This window comes from Heterocephalus glaber, unplaced genomic scaffold (genome assembly GCF_053883595.1).
Source record: "Heterocephalus glaber isolate CG9 unplaced genomic scaffold, H.glaber_assembly_v1.0 deba00001481, whole genome shotgun sequence".
Lineage (NCBI taxonomy): Eukaryota > Metazoa > Chordata > Mammalia > Rodentia > Bathyergidae > Heterocephalus > Heterocephalus glaber.
In genome coordinates, this window is record NW_028258317.1 from 14,452,919 (window position 1) to 14,474,023 (window position 21,105).

The 21,105-nt window shown below is 40.6% G+C and overlaps 1 protein-coding gene across 2 annotated transcripts; it reads left to right on the forward strand.

Annotated features, from left to right (window-relative positions):
- Positions 1 to 1,483: 1,483 nt before the first annotated feature.
- On the forward strand, positions 1,484 to 17,843 carry Slc25a51 (solute carrier family 25 member 51). 2 transcript variants are annotated; one of them, XM_004864982.3, is made up of 3 exons: positions 1,484 to 1,612; positions 4,618 to 4,742; positions 16,735 to 17,843. In XM_004864982.3, exon 3 carries the CDS (start codon positions 16,775 to 16,777, stop codon positions 17,666 to 17,668), a length of 894 nt encoding a protein of 297 aa, XP_004865039.2. In that variant the 5' UTR covers positions 1,484 to 1,612; positions 4,618 to 4,742; positions 16,735 to 16,774; the 3' UTR covers positions 17,669 to 17,843. The 2 variants fall into 2 exon arrangements, with proteins under 2 accessions (XP_004865039.2, XP_004865040.2); XM_004864983.3 differs by lacking the exon at positions 4,618 to 4,742 and having other exon boundaries at positions 1,492 to 1,612.
- Positions 17,844 to 21,105: the final 3,262 nt, after the last annotated feature.

The window sequence follows — 21,105 nt, forward strand, 5'->3', positions numbered from 1 at the left end:
CACCACCTGACCTTTACAATCTTATCTCCTACTGTAATGACTTTCTCCGCTGGTTCAAATTCCACCTGTTCAACCTCCAAGGACCAGTTCAAATCCCTCCTACCCTAGGAAGCCATCCCCGGTACTCTCTGAAAAGGAAAAGCCCCTCATGCTTCTAAATTTGCAGCCTTCCATTTCTGTGTCCTAGATTAGACTTTCAGCTTGCTTGAGGGTACCTGCCACAGAGCAGGTACCTCCTACAGAGTTTGCTAATATGTGGAGGCATGGTCTCCTACATCCCAAGAAGAAACACAGGATGGGGAGTCTTCGAGCTAGAGCTGATTCCTACTAATGCTTCACTCCAGTGGTGGGTTATCCATTGGGCTAACCCCAAATAAAATACATACATCACATATTTGACAAACCTCCTGGAGTGCCTCCCTTTTCAGGCTCTTTTCCATTTCTTCAACTCCTTGAATCAACTGTGTATAGTCCAGCTTACAAATTAAAGTCGGAACCATTACTTCCAATAAGAATCACTTACAATGGCATACAAGGCAGGGTGTTGTGGCTTATATCTAGATGTCCCCTCACCAAAGCCTCATGGGCTCATAGGTAGGGTTTTGGGAAGGTCATTGGATCATGGTGGACCAATTCACTGATGAGTTTATAGATAAGTGTGATGCTGGGAAGTAAAGCTTGGTGGGAGAAGATAAGTCACTGAGAGCGTGGTTTGGAAGGGTCTATCTCCCTCCCTCTTCCCTTGATCCCTCTCTGCTTCCTGACTGCCTGCCATGAGCAATTCTCCTCTGCCATGCCACCCTGCCTTTGAAGCTACGCATTATGGACTGAAACCTCTACAAACTACAAGCCAAAACTTTTTCTCCTTAGAGTTGTGGGTGTTGGATATTGTCTCAGTGATGAGAAAGTAACTAAAACACAGAGGTTAATTTTTCATCAGGGATTTGGGGCTTAAGGAGATTCCACTTGTCCAGAGTAACTCCCAGAAAGTGCCACGGCTCTGACTCTGACCCAGGCCTCCTAATTCCTGGTGCAGCGATCCTTCCAAGATCCCGCAAGTTGGTTCAAATAAAAAAGGGTTTAACAGTGATTTCTGGTTCCTAGGGCTGATAAAAGCTGTTTTGTGAACTGTAGCTCTGCTTGCTGACAAAAAGCTTTCTGAAGTTTTCGGGAAACAACCTAGGCTACACGGAGGAGCCAGGAGGTCACTTAAGATCTTTCAGTTGCGCCCACCAGCCAGAACCCATCCTTTCTAGAATTCATCAACAGGCTGCACGCTAAAAAACGCGTTGGCTGTTTCTGGCTCAGTGAGGCCACCGTACGACATCAAGGTAAACTACTGGGACTAGTGGTTCCCTATAGCCTGACGTCAGGCGTGACTGCGTGAACCCTCTACTTGCCCCGCTGGGGCGGACTGCGACCAAAGAAATACGGGGGCGTCACCCTGTTACTGGCCTGCTCGGGAACAGGAGGCAACCCCGTCACGTGACCCGCTCCGCTCCGCTGCTTGGATCGGTCCAGGTCTGCGCCTGCGCGGGCGCGGGCTCGCTCGCTGGCCGTCCTGCGGACGGGCGGGCGGCACCGGGCGTGGGGCCGGCGCCTGCGGCCATGGGTGAGTGTGTAAGCGGTATGAGGAAGCCGGGCCTCCCCCATCCTTCTAGTGGAGAGAGGGGCAGCAGGAAGGGTCGAGGGGCGGCTGCCGTCTTCGGGCCTCTGTGCGTGTGCATGGACTCCCCGGGCCCTGTTCTGTGCCTCTGGGCTCCTTTGCTTTCCCTCCCGCCCGGAGTGCACGGGGGCATCGTGATCGTGGCTGCCTGGCGACCTTTCCTACGCTGTGTGTTCACTCGGGCGTCCTCGGGCGGAAGGCGCCTCCCGGGCGGTGAAACCGCAAGGGCGGGGAGGGGCTGGGCTTTGCCGGCTCCCGGGGAGCGGCGCGGGCACCATGTAAGGGCGCCCACCCTCGCCCCTGAGGCTGCGACCCTGGAGTTTGAGAGACCCAGGGGTTCCTACCGATCTTGCCCAACTTCTCCCTTTCTCACAGATTGGAGAAATGGATGCCTAGAGAATGCGTGTTCTGTGACACCATATTGCATCGCCTTATAGGAAATAATTGTACGAGGCCCTTCGTATGGGGGTGGTGGCGTCAGTCTCTGTGTGGATATTTTGTTATTAAGTTTAGCGAGATGGAGTATGTCGGCACCTCCGCGGTATTGACCACTGTGACACAATTTATTTTGACCCTTACAGCCCTACCTAGCTGCTCATAATTCCCACCTTCTGCTCCTCTACCTGTAATCTATGAAACAGAAGCCCTTGAAATACATGTGTAATGACCTTGCCGTTTGGAGCCTCCTCCAACTTCACTTTGAAAGAATTCCATAGAATCCAACATAGCAGAATGCCTCGGGGCCTTTAGCGGTTCTGCAGTTCCAAGGCACAGGTTAAGGCACTTTGGAACTGGAAGTCACCCTTAGGCATCTCAGGAGAAAATAACATGCTATTTACTACCCCTGAGAGGAGTTCACTTCCTTGTTGTCTGGTTTGGTGGATGAAGTAAGTGCAGACTAGACATTGCTTTGTGTTTATAGTGGCAAGATAAGGTCAGAACTAAGACTAGAACCCAGACTGACCTTATTCTGAATGCTGACTCAGACTTGCTGACTAGTGGGAATTCACATCCTTTGAGGATTACAGCCATCTTCTACCCAGTTTTGTACAAAACCTTTGTACTGGTCACATCTGGATCCTGTATATATTAAGAGTATTTAGACTACATTTTTTAATGCCACAGAAGTTTGACCCTTGCAGTTGCTTGAAAGTTAACTTCATTAACTTGCTTCATTATGTTGAAATAGCTTAGATCTATGGTAAGCACATCTTGCAATAAATTGCAAAGGATTTTTATCCATGTTAAAGAATTTAAATGTAGAGATCAGTTTAGCAAAGAAATTTAGCCATATTCACAGTAACCAGGCCAAGTTCTAACCTCTGTTGCCTTAGAATATTGTAGACACCATTCTTTCCTTTTATTGCTAAATTATTCACACCATTCTAGTGTGTAGGATGAAACTAGAGGAAAAGCTTTGAATGTGTAAGGTCCAGGAAGATTTTGTAACAGTCCTTTTTCCCATCTAGAACTTTTTTTTTTAGAGACAGGGTCTCACTACACAGTTCGGGGTGGCCTTGAATTCACTATGTAGCCCAGGCTGGCCTCAGACTTGCAGTGATCCTCCTGCTTCAGCCTCCCAAGTGCTGGGATTACAGGCCTGTGCCATCACACCTGCCTAGGACTATTTTTAAAATATGAAACTCGAGATATACAGTAAGGTTCTTAAAATTTCTTAAAATAAGTTTGATACAGTGGTCAATAAATGACTGGCTAGCTTCTTTTAGGAAAATAACACAAATGCTATTTCAGTAAAAATGGAAAACGAACATGGACAAAATTTATATTGTTCAAGTGCAGAATTTTTTTTTTTTTTTGAGACAGGGTCCCACTACATAGTTCAGGTTGGCCTTGAACACATTATGTATCCCAGGCTGGCCTGAACTCATGCAATCTTCCTGCCTCAGCCTCCAGAGTGCTGGTATGACAGATGTATGCCACTATACCTGGCTAAATAAATTGGTTTGTATATTTCAGAAACACATATAGCTTAGAATTTGAAATGTATTGTTATGTGTTCTGTATGTAAAATAAAATATTCTTAACTATCAGCTGAAACAGTAAAAAGGCTATAATAGGCAAAGTGATTATTAAATTCAGTACCTGCAAACTTTTCAAGCATCTGTAGAACATAAGTCATAAAGCCTCAGTACATTAAGGATAGAAAGAAGAGCAGGTGATATTCTGGAACCACTCTATTTTACTGCCATTTTTATTGCAAATAACACTAAACCAGCCCACTGAAGGTTTTAGAATGCTTACAAGCAACTAGAATAAAATAAAATGCAGAATACCTTTAAAAAGTAATAAAGCCAGGCACAGTTGCATATGCCTGTAATCCCAGCACTCTGGGACCCTGAGGCAGGAGGGCATCCCAAGTTTGAGCCCAGCCTGAGTGACTTAGACCCCATCTCAAAATTTTACAAAGGAGCTGGGCATGATGGCTCACCCTTGTAATCCCAGAACTCTGGAGGCTGAGGCAGGAGGATCGCTGTGAGTTCTTGAGGCCAGCCTGGGCTACATAGCAAGACCTTGTTTCAAAAAAAAAATTTTTTTTTAAAGGGCGCAAATGTAACACAAGGCAGAGGCTCTGGGTTTAATCCCCAGCACACACAAAAAAAGTAATAAATATTTTGCTTAAAAGAAAATGCATAGCCTTAAGCACTGAAATTATGAAATGTAGAATAAATTAAAATAACCATTTAATATAAGAAACTAGAAAGCATGCGAAAGGAAGTAATAAAGAGGAAAAGCAGATTTAAGAACTGAAAAATAATAAAATTGATCATTGAAGGGCTGGTTCCTTGAGGGCGGAAGAAGAGAGAATTAAATAAACTGGTTACCTGCTTAAGAAAAAGAGAACATAAATGCACATGGTTGGGGATAATTTTTTAAAACAACATGCTATATAAGACTATAGAAATTAAGCCAGATTTTATTAATTTTTTAAGGAAATCCAGGTATCAAAATTGACTCCAGAAAAGACAGCCTAACAGACCAGTAGCAATGGAAGAAATTGAGAAAGTTACCAGAAACCTGTCATTCCGTACAATGCAAGGTTCAGCTGATGTCACAGGTAAATTTTTTTAAACTTCTACAGAACTTATAATTTTGACAAGTTCGAAATTGTTCCACAGCCCCAAGAAGGAAAAGTCATAGGTTCTTTTTACAAAGCCAGTGGAACACTGACACTGGAACTTGACGTGAAGATAGTACCAAAACTGAAAACCTGATCTGTGTGAATAGTAATGTGACATTTTAAAATAAAATATTACCAAATGTTGGACTGGGGGTATAGTTCAGTATTAGAACACTTGCCTAGCATGCACCACACCATCAAAGTTTTTGAGGCCAGGTGTGGTGCCTGACACCTGTAATCCTAGCACTTGGGAGACTGAAGCAGGTGGATTGCCTTGAGTTCAATTCCAGCCTAAATATCTAGACCCTGTCTCAAAAAAAAAGTTTTGAAGCCAGATCTAGTGGCGCCCACCTGTAATCCCAGCACTCTGGGAGGCTGAGACAGGAGGGCTTTAACAAGTACAAGCCCAGTTTGGGCAACTTAGTGATTCCTAGTCTCAAAATAAAAAAAGAGGGCAGGGGATTTAGCTCAGTGGTGCTGCCACCTGCCTCTCAAGCGCAAGGTCCTGAGTTCGATCCCCTGTACCAAAAAAAAAAAAGCTGAGGGTGTAGCTCAGTGTGAAGGCTCTGGATTCCGTCTGTAGTATCTGCCCCCTAGTATTTGTTTTTGAATATCTAGCATCAAAGAAATGTCTTTCAGATATTATTTAGCAGTACTTGAAACAAAATATTTCAGTTAGGCATGTTAATGTATGTCTGGCACTCAGACTGAAGCAGAATGATCAGTTTGAGGGCAGCCAGGTCAATTTAACAAAACTTTTGTCTCAAAAAAAAAAAATCCACCGAGGCCAAGTGGGATGCATCCCATATTATGGCAGTGAATAATTACATAATACAGATAGATACCACACACACACACACACACACACACACACACGCACTTTGTTATGGTTTGTGTCTGGTTGTCCCCCCAAAGCCTCATGAGGATGAGGTGGGATTTTCTTTTTCAGAGGTAGTTGAATCTAAAATGTGTGATGCTGGGGTTAAGGGTGAGTGATTACTAAACCACTATATGTGAGTGATTAGTTTGGTACCGCCCTAATCCCGGTAGTCTGTATAAGATAAAAGGGGCAGAAAGATGCTGTTAAACTCTCTTGTTACCTTTGCTGCCTTGTGTGCATGCCATGTTGTTTCTGCTCTGCAATGCTTGGTTGCCATCCCAGGCCACCGGGCCTGCTGATTATGGACTGAAACCTCTATGAACTGAAAGCCAAATAAAGCCCTTCCCCTCTAACTTTGGGTGTTGGGAAAGTAACTGACACACACTTCATTCTAAGGATAGAACCCAGGACCTTGTGCTTTTTAGATAAGTGCTCTGCCACTGATCTTCAGCCCCTGCCCTTGTTCCTTGTTTTGATTTTTTGTTTTTGTTTTTGTTTTGAAGTAGAGCCTCGCTCTGTTGCCCAGACTGGTCTTGAGCTATCATGCTCAGGTAATCCTCCTGCCTCAGCCTCCCAAGTGTGCAACTTTATGCCTGGTTCAGTTTTGACTTTTTAATTTTCTTTCAGTACTGGAGATTGAATCCAAGGTCTTTGCACATCCCTAATCCTTTTTATCATTTTTTATTTTGAGACAGGGTCCCTCTAAGGTGCCCATGCTAGGCTCAAACTTGTGATTCTCTTGCTCTAGCCTTCCAGAGTGTTGATTACTGGCTTGCACCATCGTGCGTGGCTTGTTTTGACTTTTTAATGATGGGAAGTGATATGCGTTCAGTAAAAACTGTACTTCAGAATTTGAACTTTGGTCTTTTCCTGGGCTAGTAAGATGAAAGGCTGTGGCAGTAAGCCTCAGCTCCCATTCAGCCATGTAGTCACGAGGGTAAAATATGTTGTTAAACTGTGATGTTCAGTAAGTTATGTGTGTTAAATACATTTTTAGAGGCCTGAGGATGTAGCTTAGGGTAGAGTGTGTTTAGCATGCATATGTCCCTGGGTTCAATCCCAAGCACCGAAAACCTAAGTGCTTACTATATTTTCAACATACAGTGGGTTTATTGAGGTGTAACTGCTTCATAAGTTGAGGAGCTTCGGTATACCAGATACTTCAGAAAAGAACAATAACAGTATTTCAGCCTTGTTGAACACTCACTGTACTCTAGACTACTCTCCTGGGTGCTTTTCATGTACTATTAAGTAAATGAATTGAGCCAGCCTATGAGGTAGGTAATTTCCCTCTTATAAAAGAAGAAACTAAGCCATAGAGACATTGAATGCTTGTCAAAGCTCACATAGTAAATGTGTGGTAGAGCTAGGATTTGAACCTAGGCAATAGGTAGTGAGTCCAGAGGCTCTTATCGTGTTACATGGGCTCTATCTTCTATACCTATTGTAATCATCTCAGTGGCCACCTAAAAGCATCTGACTACAGTTCAGGATCAGCTCCTCATGGCTGGTGATGGGAAGGAGGACTAGAGGTGGTTGAACTTTAATTAATAGTAATAAATGTATTCTCATGCTTGAAAGCTCTTTATGAGATCATTAGTGATTGATCAGGAATACATAGAAAATGGAATCCACATTTGATGGGAAAGAATTTCATAGTAAATAGTAGGGGCAACATTTAAGTTACAGTGGGAGCTAAATTAACTTTGAATGTAGTATGTAGTTTGGGGTTTTCTTGAGCTTTGGACTGGGGATTAAACCGGGGCATATTCTACTACTGAGCCACATCCCTAGCCACCACCCCCCCTTTCCTTTTCTGAAACAAGGGCCTCACTAAATTGCCCGGGCTGGCCATGAGTTTATAATCCTCCTGCCTCAGTCTCCCGAGTAATTTGGATTACAGACATGTGCCACATGCTTGGCTAAATTTGAGGTTTTTGATTTGTAGAAGATAAAATGATTCGACAAAGCCAGCATGATATTGTGCACCTGTAATCCCAGCACTTGGGAGGCTGAGGTAGGAGGATTGCTGTGATTTTGAGGCCAACTTGGGCTCCATAATGAGTTGAAGGCCAGTCTGGACTACATATTGAAACCCTGTCTCAAAAAACTACAGACAATCCAGGTGTGATGATGTATATCTATAATTCCAGTTCTCAAGAGGCTGAGGCAGGAGAATCTCCACACATTCAAGGCTAACCCTGCCTACAATATTGAGAACCTGTCTCAAAAAAAAAAACCCCATAAAATTATATGACAACACTGAGAAGACATCCTTAATGTTTGCAACATAGTCCTAAAGATGGTCAGGGATAAATGATAAACAGGCATACTTCTTAAATTTATGTGGGTCAGTTGATCAGTAAACATTTTTCACATCATGATAATTTGTTGCCCTATGAAAACTTGAAACTGCCAGGATTTGGAGATTATAAACAGATGACAAAAACTTCTTGTTTCTCAAACCAAAAGCCAGTGTCATGCTTATGGTAATTCCTAAGAACATTCTCACAAATGTCAAGAAAAATATAAAAGATATTCACCATTACCATAATTTTTGTAATTGTATAAATACGAATATTTATAATAAGATAGAAGAAAGAAAGATATGTATTATAAAAGAGAAGTCAAAATTATTTGCTTTTTTTTCTTTTCTTTTTTTTTTTTTGGTACTAGGGATCCAACTCGGGACCTTGTGCTTGGGAGGCAAGTGGCAGAACCACTGAGCTAAATCCCCACCCTGCTTTTTTTTTTTTTGAGACAGGGTCTCACTGTGTAGTTCAGGCTGGACTTGAACTCACTGTGTAGCCCATGCTGGCCTGGGACTCATGGCGCTCCTCCAACCTAGTGCTAAGATTATGGTGCAGTTATATTTTATATTACAGAAACTGAAACAATTCTACCAAAAAAACAGAAATAGAGAATTGAGAAGGTTGGGTGGTTTAACCTTAATATACAAAAATTGGTAGCTGTTTGTATGCAGATCAAAACCAGTTAGAAAATTAATAAAAGGAAATAAGCTATTGATTAGTACCCAGAAGGTAAGATGCCTAGATATAATAGTCAAGATCTATAAGAAGAATAATTTAAATGCTGTAATGTTTGTAAAAGATATAAGTAAATAGGAAGACATTATATCCTTATTAGATTCTGTTTTGAAAAGATGACAGATTTAAAACTCTGTTGAAAGACACTACATCTGTAAAATACCAACAAATTTTTGGGAGGAATATAACAAAAATATACTAAAGTTAACCTGGGAAAGGTTGAGAGAACGAGGAAACTGTTTAACTCTTTTAAGAAGGGTAGAGGAGGAAGCCTTAGTAGATAATGAAATGTATTTGGATGATTCAGTTGGTTAAAACAAATGGGTGCTAGAGAAGAAATACCAGACTATTGGTGGAAAAGAATGGAGTGTAGAAATAAATGTGAACGCCTGTCAGTATTTAGATTATGCATACTACTGATGAAAAGAAAGTTCAGTCAGTGACGTTGACAGACTCTTACCTTTACCTCACTGCTTATGCTGAAAGTCCAGAGAGATTATAGTACAGGTGATGAGATCATAGAAACTATAGAAGGAAGTTTGGATATCAGTATCACAAAAATGATATAGACAAAGAAGGGAACATATTTGATTAATGAGGATTGATTTTCTTCATATGCAAAGATATTTATAAGTCAGTAAGGAAAAAGGTGTCTGTAGGAGAATGGGCAACATGATTGAAAGCTTACAGTAAAAGAAACTTAAATGGTCAATAAGTATGAAAAATGCTGAATCCCAGAATTTTAAATGACAAAACAGTTTACTCAGGTTTAGATATAAGGTTGCCCTTTGGAACATTGCTGAAAGGCAAAAAAAAGGAAAAACAACATCAGTGATGTAGAGGAGACAAGATAAATTACATATAATAGGAGCCAGGGATTTAGCTCAGTGGTTCTGCCACCTGCCTCGCAAGCACAAGGTCCCAAGTTCGATCCCTGGTACCAAAAAAAAAAATTGCATATATCTGTTTGATGGAGTAGTGGGCAGCTGTTGAAAACACTGAGATACCTCAGTGCTGATAGTAGATTCCATAGTGCACTGTTGTACACCTTTGCTTTTTTTCAACCAAGTAGTATGTTTTTTGTTTATTTTTTAAATGATTGATATATTGGAAGAGACCAGGGAATAAGAACAGTGAGAGTGAACTCAGGTTGACTGCTGAAGAGGTTTTTGTGCTAGTTCAGACAAGAGATGAAGACCTGTGTAGTCCAGTGAACCTGGAGGGGAGAGGGTCTATGTTTAATTGATGTACAAGGTTTTTTATTTTTCCCTCTTCAGTCACTTATGTACATTTCTTTTGCGAATTTTAATTTCAATGATTCATTTTTTTTAATAGTTGGATCTACAAGCAGTCCAACTCCAGGAAATCTTTCCGTTAAACATGTAGATGACTCTCTAATCTATCTTCATTAGTATCAGCCAAAAATGGAAATAGTTCTTGTGTTTAAATTGCAATGAAGCACATTATCAGAATAGGTTTCTTCTAATGAACAAAATGTTTTGGCTTCAGAGGTGATTAGCTACCTGGTTATAAGGATAGACAGTGAAAGGTTGGAACCCTGCCACTGTCTAGCTCCCCAGGTACAGCCAGCTGACTTTTAGTGGGAGAAAAGTTTCTGACTCCTTTTAGGGTAACCTTTGGGCCTGCAGGGATATCCAGTCATAAGTGCTTCTTAACAGGGCAAGCTTATCTTTTCTAACAGAAGTGTGACAGAAGTCTGCTCAAATTTCAGAGTGGTATTAGGCCATAGATTGTACAGGTGCCTACATTTTCTCAATCATTTGTCTTGTAGGAAAAGGGCACAAAGATATTTGGCATAACGTACTTACGAAAAACCATTTATTTTCATTTACTTCATGTGAGAAAGAAGAGAGTCATTGGATCCTCCAGAGGGACTCCTATTGTGCTGGAGTTTCCTTCTGGAGTGGTTTTCTAGGTTCTTTCTGTCTTGAGCAAAGAATTGGTCAAGACAGGTGCAAATGGTAGCAAAGTTTTATTAAGGTTAGGAAAAGAGGCTCTGCAGAGTGAGTTTGGGCTGAGGAAAAGAAGTACATCCTAGAGTGTGAGGATGGACCACTGTGCAAGAGAGAACACAGGAGCAAAAACTCAGTGTGTATTGTCCTTTTTGTGTCATCCACTCCTCAGGCTGACATCAGATCTAGACCATCCTATCAAACCTACTCCAGTTCTCAAGAGAAGTCCATGTTCAGGGCTTTGGGAATTGCTCTGAGCACGTGTTTTGGGATTTTGTAGTTAACAGGTCACACCTATTTCCCCAGCCAGTTTTACACCCTTGTCTCCTGTTTCACTGTAGCACAGGTCCTAGCCTACTTCATTCTCATCAGCTCCCCATCCTTCTCCCTTCAGGATGTGCACTGTACTTAAATGCTTTTTCCAGAATGTGGTGCTGCCTCTGTCTTGCTGCAAGACCCATGTCTCAGCCTGTGCCACTGTTTTGGGTAAAATGTGTTTCACCCTTACATACATAGCTACTCCAACTCAGCTTTCAAACCCAGGCCAGAGGGTACATCCTGCCTGTCCTCCTTTCCAGACTGCTGACAAATGACCCCCTCCTCTTGGGGCCATGATAGCTATGCATGTCTCCTGTGACTTCATTTGTCACCTCGTAGTCTTTGCATGTTTTATCTCCTTTGACATAGGTACCTCACATGCATACTCTTCATTTAATATTTACTCTCATTTTACAGAGTGATATAATAGCCTAATTTATAAATATTGGAAACTGAGGCTCAGAAGGGTAAAGCAATTTGCCTTAGCCCGCTTTGCAACTTCCTCATGTCTGTCACTGTTGTTCTTTCTTTATTTTTTTGTACTAGGGATTGAATCCAGGGCCTTTGCACTAAGCTATATCCCTAGTTCCTTTTTTATTTTTTATTTTGAGGCAAGGCCTTGCTGACTTTCCCAGGCTGGGGTTGAATTTGTAATCCTCCTGCCTCAGCCTCCGCAAGTCCTGGGATTATAGGAGTGCATCGCCATAGTTAAGACAAATTTAATTTGGAAAATATAAAAGGAAAATACAGCATTGTGATTAGACTATAGGAAGATAGATCTTTTGTAAATGAGAAGGGGACCAAAAGATAGAGATGAGGGTGGAGAAGGGGTTGAAAAAAGAATTAAGATGTGTTATATACATGTACCAACTCCTCACAAGGAATTAGTACTGCAAACATGTACTAATGCAAATTAAAACATTTTTAAAGAGGTCCCGTTTGACCCAGCTGTTCCCCTGCTGGGTATCTTCCCAAAAGAATTAAAAGAATCATACCACAGCGATATACGTGCACCCATGTTTATAGCGGCACAGTTTGTAATAGCTAAAACTTGGAAGCAGCCCAAATGCTCATCAACTGGAAACTGGATAAAGATGTGTTTTTTAATAAAATAGAGTACTACTCAGCCATAAAGAATGAGAAAGTAGAGTCATTTATAGCTAAATGGATGCATATTGAGGCCATACTCTTAAGTGAAATAAATAGGACACACGTGTGTAAATACCGAATAGTTTCTCTAGTGTGAGAAACTGAAAGTGTAAATAAGGATTAAAATGATTAAAACGAATAATTGATAATCTGAAATAGGAAAAAAGGTCGAAAGGGGGTAGGGGAAGTGGGAGGGGAAGGCGAAAGGGAAGAAGGGAAAGGAAAAATGAGAAAAGAAAAAAAATGGAAACGAAATCTATGTAAATAGGGAAGGGTGGAGGGGGGTGAAGGGTGCACAGGCAATGAGGGAAAAATAAGAACTAAGATACATCATGTACAGGTACACGCACCCAAGGATAAATGTAAACATATTGTATACCTAAAATGTACCAATAAAAGAATTAAAAAAAATTTTTTAATTACAGTATTATAAAGATGGAAAATACAAAGCATTCACTTTAGCTTTTATGTGTACATACTGATAAAAATAGGGTTATGCTGTAGTACTACTGTTCCATGTCAGTAAAAATGATTCCTTTTTATTTGCTTTTGTTGGTTTGTTTTTTGAGATGGGGTCTCACTGTGTAGTTTAGGCTGGCCTTAAACTCACTGTGTAGCTCAGGCTGGCCTGAAACTGTTGGTGAGCTTCCTCCTGCAGGCTCCCAAGTGCTTTGATTACAACCATGTACCACCACACCTGGCTCTGCTTTTTTTTCCTATAACACTATTTATTGAATGATTCAGGGACTCACTTACCTAAACCGCATAAGCATGATTAAAAATTCAGCTAAAGCCAGGCCTTGAAGTTGTAATCCCATCTGGGGCTGAGGGAAGAGAATCACACAGTTGATTCTAGCCTGGGAAACTTAAGTGACTTAGTAAGACTACGTCTCAAAAAAATAAGTAAATAAATATTATACTGAATTTTAATATTTCTTTGCATTTAATGGTCGTATAATACCTCGTGGATATATCTTCATTTATGCAGTGGATCCCTTACTGATAAGCATTTAATTCTTATTTTTTTATCTGCTGTTAAGAACATTGTTGTGGCTGGGCGTCGTAGCACACGCCTGTAATCCTAGTGAGGCAGGAGGATTGACATGAGTTGAGGCCAGCCTGAACTACACAGCAAGACCCTGTCTCAAAAACAAGCAAAACAAAACAAAAACAAGAACATTGTTGAGACAGTTGAATGTTTTTATGTATCTATGGCTCCTGCAGATGCCCACTTCTCAAAAACTTACACTTTCTGATTCTTCATTCTGCCTAACAATGATTCCATTTCTATTTAACAGCTTTTCCCTAAGTGTTTAGCAGTTTACAGCAGCATATGTCTGGTATGAGGAAGAGAAAACACAAAGAACTTGGCAGTTTTTTGTCATAAGACAAAGACCTAGATGGTTTATTTGATGTTTCATTTATTTCCCAATGAAATCCTGAAGTGTGGTTTGGTTGGCTTCCATCTCAGCTGTTCATAGTACTTCTGTGAACATGCATATGCAGGATCTTCCGGACCCAGCTTTCAGGTATTCTGGTTATATAATGCGAAGTAGGATGCTGGATTGTATGACAGTTCATTTTTAATTTTTTGAGGAACCACCATACGATTTTCCATGACCTTTTCACAACCCCACTAATAGTGCACCAAGAGTTACAACTTCACATTCTCACTGGCACTTGTCATGTTGTTATTCTTTTGAATGTTTTTGTTATGTAGTTGCTATCCTAACAGGCATGAGTAATATTATATTGTGGTTTTGATTTGCATTTTTTTGGTGATTAGTAATGAACATCTTTTTTGGGGGGAGGTTGGTTGTTTTTGGGGGGTTTTTTTTTGGTTTTTTTGAGACAGGGTTTTGCTCTGTGGTTCAGATTGGCCTTGAATTCACTATGTAGCCTAGGCTGGTCTTGAACTCACAATGATCCTCCTGCCTCAGCCTCCCGAGTGCTGAGATTACAGGCATGTGCCACGCCTGGTATGAACATCTTTTTATGTGCTTATTGGCCATGTTATATATCATCTTTGGAGAAATACCTACTTTAAGTCCTTTGCTTATTTTTAAATTGAGTTATTTAATATTTTCTTTTTGGGGGGTGGGTGGTACTGGGGATCGAACTCAGGACCTTGCGCTTAAGAGGCAGGCACGAGAACCACTGAGCTAAATCCCCGGCCCTATTTAATATGTTCTTATTATGTTATAGTCTCTTGCTGTTTAAGAATTAAAATCAATTTTAAAAATATGTACGTACAGTGGACTCTTGAGTTACAACCAGGCTGACATACGAACAACTTAGGTTACAACTGGAATTTTAGTTTTAACTTATGACCAAAGTCTTGAGTATGACCCAAATGCTGGCTGCTTATACTTCCAGATGGTCTCAGATACAGATTTAACACTTACAGAGTTCTAGAAGGAACATTACAACATCCTTTCCTGTGTGGGGTTGAGAAATACTGGGCCAGTGTCTCTCTAAGGACACTGAGATCAGCCTGTATGCAGGAGAGAGACTTTGCAGGCTGTGTAGAGGAGCCTGAGCCTTCAATTGGCTAACTTAAGTTACAACCAGCCCGCAAGAATGAGTTGAGTTCGAAAGTCAAGGATCCACTATATATATATATATATATATATATATATATATATATATATGTATATATATATATATATATATAGTGTGTGTGTGTGTGTGTGTGTATAAAATTACCTGTTGTCTCCAGATAAAGATAATTTCTAGGACCAGCCTTGGGATGTAGGAGTTGCTGTGGATGATTCAACTGTTTGAATCTTTTTTGGGGGGAAATCAGGTTTATATGACTGGAAAGAAAGAGCTTGCAACTAATAGAAACAAATGTCTTATAGGGGTAGGACTTTGTCTTAGTTCCACTCCGTGAGCTAGCCTTTAGACCTCAAATCTTCATCCACAGTATCTGATATACCTGCCTCTTATCCCAGGGCAGCCTCCCAGAGTCCTTGTCATATGTGATTTGAAAGCAAGGATATGAACGTTGGAGTTAGTCAGACTTCATTTCAGAATGATGGCTCCAACAGTTTACTAGCTATACCTTAACAGTAAAGTATTGGTGTTTTTCTATGGTGTTCTTTTAACTGGAAAATAATACTTTATAGGGTTGTTTTAAGAATTTAAGTATGTCAGAGTATAGTATATAGTATATACCTCCAGGTATTCCTTGACCACATTCTCTCAAACCCTTTCACCTCCCAAAAGGCCCCTACCTGTGTGCCCACAGTATATACTTATCATATAAGGTATTACACTGTGATATAGTTGTATACCATGGCAGATTCTTGTATTAGTTTGTAAATTCCTTCACTTTGAACCTCTAGCACTCAGCAGGGCCAAGTTTGTAGTTACTAAATAAATAAGTATGAATGAATTGCACGCATACGTGTTTTGCTGTATTATCTCTCATGAAGCCTGTTTCATTAGGATAATGGATTTATACCATTATGTAGAATAGCCAGTATTTAGGAACTAGTTCCATGAAACTTTTTGGTCTCAGGATCCTTTTAAACTCATAAAAATTATTATAAACCCCAGAGAGTCTTTATTTACATGAACTGTTTTTCATGGTCTTAGAAATTAAATTTTAAATGCTGATTTTTAATGTAGTGGTGAATCCTTGAATGTTCATTCATGTGCCATGTTGTCATGAAAAATTACTATTTCCAGTCCTGTCCTCCCAAATTTTCTAAATGAGACAAATATGTTTTACAGTTATCCAAACTTTTCTTTTTGTGGCTGGCTTGAAAGATAGGTGGGTCTCACATCTACTTCTGCATTCAGTCTGTTGTAATAAGTTGTTCTGGTAAAAAATGCAGAATATCCAGCCTCACATAGACATGTAGTTGAAAAAGGGAAGACCTCTGAGACTTCCTCCAAGAGTCCTCTGAAAATACTTCTAAGAACCAGTGATGTAATACATGCTGGAGGCATGTGGGAATGTCATACTTGTCAGGTAAAAGGGCCGAAGACCAAGACCAGACCAGGCCACAACAAGCCTTTATTAGGGGAATAGATCTGCCGGGCTGTCTCTGAACAAAGGAGAGACAAAAGCAATATGGCTGGGGCAGGGAGAGTCTTTTATAGAGACTGGGGTGGGGCTTGTAGGGGCTGAGGCGGGGTTGAGTGAGGTAGTGACTAGGGAATGGAGGAGCCGGTGATGTCACTAGGTGGTAGGAGGTGAGCGAGTATTAGGTTACTGTCTAGGTGGGAACAGGGGCATGCTGGGAAGAAGGGTTTGTTCTTTGGTGGGAGCAACCATCTTGGCATGATGTCACACAGGGGAGGGGGCAAGGCACCATAGGAAGAGGGCAGCTACTATACATAATAGCTGCTGAGGTGGTGGGAGACCTATCAATACTAAAGCCCATTAATATGTTCAATTAATATGTTAATAGAAAAGAAAATTTTTTGAAATTCAAAGAACTACTAATCCATTGTAAAAGGAAAAATATAGTGTCTAAAAAATGAGGAAGGGATTGAGGAAAATTCTGTGTTTAGCTCTCTATAAATAATCCTTTGTCATTTATTATTTGTAGGTTAAAAAATCCTTCATGAGCAAGAGAGATCAGAAGCAACATGATGGATTCAGAAGCTCATGAAAAGAGGCCACCAATCCTAACATCTTCAAAACAAGACATATCACCTCACATTACCAGTGTTGGTGAAATGAAGCATTATTTGTGTGGCTCCTGTGCAGCTTTCAGCAATATAGCAATCACATTTCCAGTTCAGAAGGTCCTCTTTCGGCAGCAGCTTTATGGAATCAAAACCTGGGATGCAGTACTTCAGTTGAGGAAGGATGGATTTCGAAATCTGTATCGTGGAATCCTTCCCCCATTAATGCAGAAAACAACTACCCTGGCACTTATGTTTGGTCTGTATGAGGATTTGTCTTGCATTCTCCATAAGCACGTCAGTGCTCCAGAGTTTGTAACCCGTGGTGCGGCTGCAATACTTGCAGGGACAACAGAAGCCATTTTCACTCCATTGGAAAGAGTTCAGACATTGCTTCAAGACCACAAGCATCATGACAAATTTACAAACACTTATCAGGCCTTCAGGGTGCTGAAATGCCATGGAATTAGAGAGTATTATCGAGGCTTGGTGCCCATTCTTTTCCGTAATGGATTCAGCAATGTTCTTTTTTTTGGCCTTCGAGGTCCCATAAAGGAGCATCTGCCTACTGCAACAACTCACAGTGCTCATTTGGTTAATGACTTTATCTGTGGAGGTGTATTGGGTGCCATGTTGGGGTTCTTGTTTTTTCCAGTTAATGTTGTAAAAACTCGCATACAGTCTCAGATTGGTGGGGAGTTTCAGTCTTTCTCCAAGGTTTTCAAAACGATCTGGCTAGAACGGGACAGGAAACTGACAAATCTCTTCAGGGGCGCCCATCTGAATTATCATCGGTCCCTCATCTCTTGGGGCATAATCAATGCAACTTACGAATTCTTGTTAAAGATCATATGAAAAAAGTCACCAGTGAAGTGCCATGTATCAACTGAATAGACCTGAGAAAAACGCAGTTTGACTTAGGTTCACATTGGCCCCCATACAAGTTGGTGTCATTGAGTCCAGGCCACAGTGAATTATGGGAAAGCCATTTTCCCTGAGCATCAACAAAAACAGAATAAAAGGTTTCAGTAGGAAGCTTTTAAGTCATTTTTTTCTTTTGTTTTTAATTTTTTATCATTACCAGAGAGCTTTAGGCTAATTGCTGGTAAATAGCTGTTTATCTGATGGTCTTTCACAGGGTGTCCTAATAAGCCGGACATGATTCTTTTCCCCAAAACAGCCTTTAAGCCTTTTGTATTGAAGCATATAATGGCCATAACCAGCCAGGGAAAATGCCCTTAGGGCCCTAGGACTTACCAGGCTTACTTTGTTACTCCATTTCTTCTTTGCTGTCAGGAGCAGTTGCGAAGGGTAGTCTTCACTAAACTCAAGCATATTATGTGGCAGGATATGGGCAGAACAGAAAAGAAAAACAGCTTATTTGGTCAATCTTTTATTTTTGGGGTTTTTTTTGGAGGGTAGGGTACAAGGGATCGAACTCAGGACCTTGCACTTGTGAGGCAGGCATGTGCCACTGAGCTAAATCCCCGTCCCGGTTTGGTCAATCTGAATTGTTGGTGTTAGTTTTGAAATTAAGCACCTGTTGGGATAGTCATAATCCAGACTGTTTTCTGTTTAGATGCGATAGATGGAATCATGCAGCTAATGAAATTTCTCATTTTGTGTTCTGCCTTTGGACGTTTTCTTTTTTTTGGTACTGGGGATCGAACTCAACCTTGCGCTTGCAAGGCAGGCAGCGGAACCATTGAGCTAAATCCCTGGCCCTGAATGTTTTCTGTTTAATTCTGAATGTGATCTTAAGCCCTTCCAAAATATCCTCAGGTTCATTTTACTGATTTCATTGGCAAAAGATGGAAGATTTAAAATTTTTATAGGTGTTTGTTAAGTTGTTAGATACATATAGTTCCTCTTCTCTCTAGCTTGGTTTATTTGAATTACTGGCTCCAACTTAACAGCTTTGGAGGCTTTTTCCCCCTTGAGTAGTAATTTGTCATATTTGAGCATCCTGTTTTCTGGAAGCTATACTTTTAAAAAATAAAACACTTCCATACATTTTAGGAGTCTGTTAATATCCCAGGTGTTTGTTTGTTTGTTTCTCCTTCTGGTTTCTAAATTTTATGGAGGTGGGGGGGCTCAGGATAGCTCTTGCCCCACAGTGTTAGCTGTCTTTAATTTATTCTTGGAAATTGAGACTCCTCTAGGATTTCACATTTGGGGAACCCAGTTTTACCATTTTGTCATTAAAGCTAGATTGGGAGCATATGATCTAAATAAAAACATTTGAAGGGTTATGTTGAATAATAGAGGTTGGTGCTAGCTAGATAGCCTACTTGTCCCTTAACTTACAAAGCTTGTCACAGAATCAGAATATTTGAATATTTTTTCCAGGTTGGTGAAGCAAAATGACTTATACAGCAATTGCATAACTAATGAAAACAAGAAACATCCTGGAGAAATGGTTAATGAATCTTTAAAAATATATCTGTAAATATATGTACTTAAGATTGCTTCCTGCTGTCTAACAAGAAAGTAGATGTGTCTTTTTTTGTGGTTCCAGGGATTGAACCCAGGGCCTGTTGTACGCCTAGGCCAGGGCTCTACCACTGGGCTGTGCCCCAGCCACCCCCTTCTCCCTTCTTAAAGGTAGGTTTTTTTGTTACCAGTTTTTTCATTTTTCTGGGTAATTGCATGTGAATTTATGCATATACCAACCAAAAAATCAGGGCCTCAACCGACTGTTTACTCAAAGTTTCTGGGCGATAGTCCAAAACAGCTGTTTACCTCGAAATGTGCTATGGCCTTTTAAATAAAGTGAACATCCTTTTTCCAGTTGTAAAGGATTAAGCAGCATATTAAGCATTAGCAAGATAGTAGTGAACCTAAGCAGCTTAACAGCAGCTCTACTTAACAGTTTTGTGCTAGATATAGCAGTTTAGAGATCAAGGTGCAGATGTTGGGATTTCAGAAAACAAGAAGTTGACACCAAATAGCTTTCAGTAGTATACTTTGGCCTGTTGAAGAATCAGGACTTGAAGGGAGTTGCAGAAATGAATGAAGATGGCACCTGGGTTTCTGGACCCCTCATTGACCTGTGGAAGTTGAGCACCTGTAGGCATGTCTAGGAGCATAGCACAGCAAGGGGACTTAGGGTTACACCCTCACCCTGGGAGTGAACTCCATGGGCCTTCAGCTCTCTGGGGCTTGCTTTTGTCTACACTCCATGCAGGAGATAGATTTTACTTGTAAAGCACTTTGGTGAAAAGTTTAGGAAGATGCTTTGGTATTTGCCCTATCAAGTGGCATTTGAAACAATATTTTTAATGGTTTTAACTCCTTAAATGTGTCACTTTTTACTGTTCTTGAAGACCAAACTACAAATACATTACCAGAGATGGTTTTGTGTTGTGTTCTAGACTTAATTGTACAAAAAAATTAAGAACTCGTAGCCAACAGTTTTATCTGAACTCGAAGGCAAAATGTGTAATAAGTAAGAAATTCTATTGTTTTTACCATCAGTGTGAATTAGCATGGTACTGTTTTTAAAGGCAAGTATGATTGAATAACTGTGCGATAAGCTTTAAAGTGGTCTGTTACATATGTGGCACAGATACAGCTCATGAGCACAGGGCCAACTCTTGTGTCCTGTGCTTCATGTCTGATGTCACCAGAAATGTCATGAATGCTGTATTAACACTGAGTTATATGATCCCTGAGGACTGCACCACAAACACAGCCTTTATATTGTAACTATGTGTCTTACTTGTTTCACTTGTGGTTAGGGATAAATTTTGACTTTTTTTTGTCTAAATAGCCACTATTCATTCATCTTAACTTATGGTTGGTTCATCACCTGCTATATATTGACCTGTGCAGTAAAGTAGAATTGTGTACATATAGGTGACTTCGGATATCTGGAATTCCCAAGCTCAATTACAGTGAGTATAAATGTTCAGTATAAGGTTGTACAGACCTGTAAGGGAATAATGAGTAGCAGACAGGATATGTGAAATGGGATGTAGTGGCTTACTGTGCATACACCAGTCTTGTGGAGCTAACACTGGTGCTGTATAGATGAAGTACTGTGGTGTGAGGGCTGTGCAGTCATGAGAGGAAGGCTAGGCAGGAGCTTACATTGGAAGAAAGGCTAAGCACTCAGACCTGTTTTCCTTTATATTGAAATACAGTGGACCCTCGAGTTACTACCGGCCTGACATACAACTTGGGTTACAACCGGAATTTTAGTTTAACTTATGACCAAAATCTTGAATTATAAACCGAATGCCAGCCACCTGTGCTTCCAGATGGTCTCAGATACAGATTTAGCCCTTAAA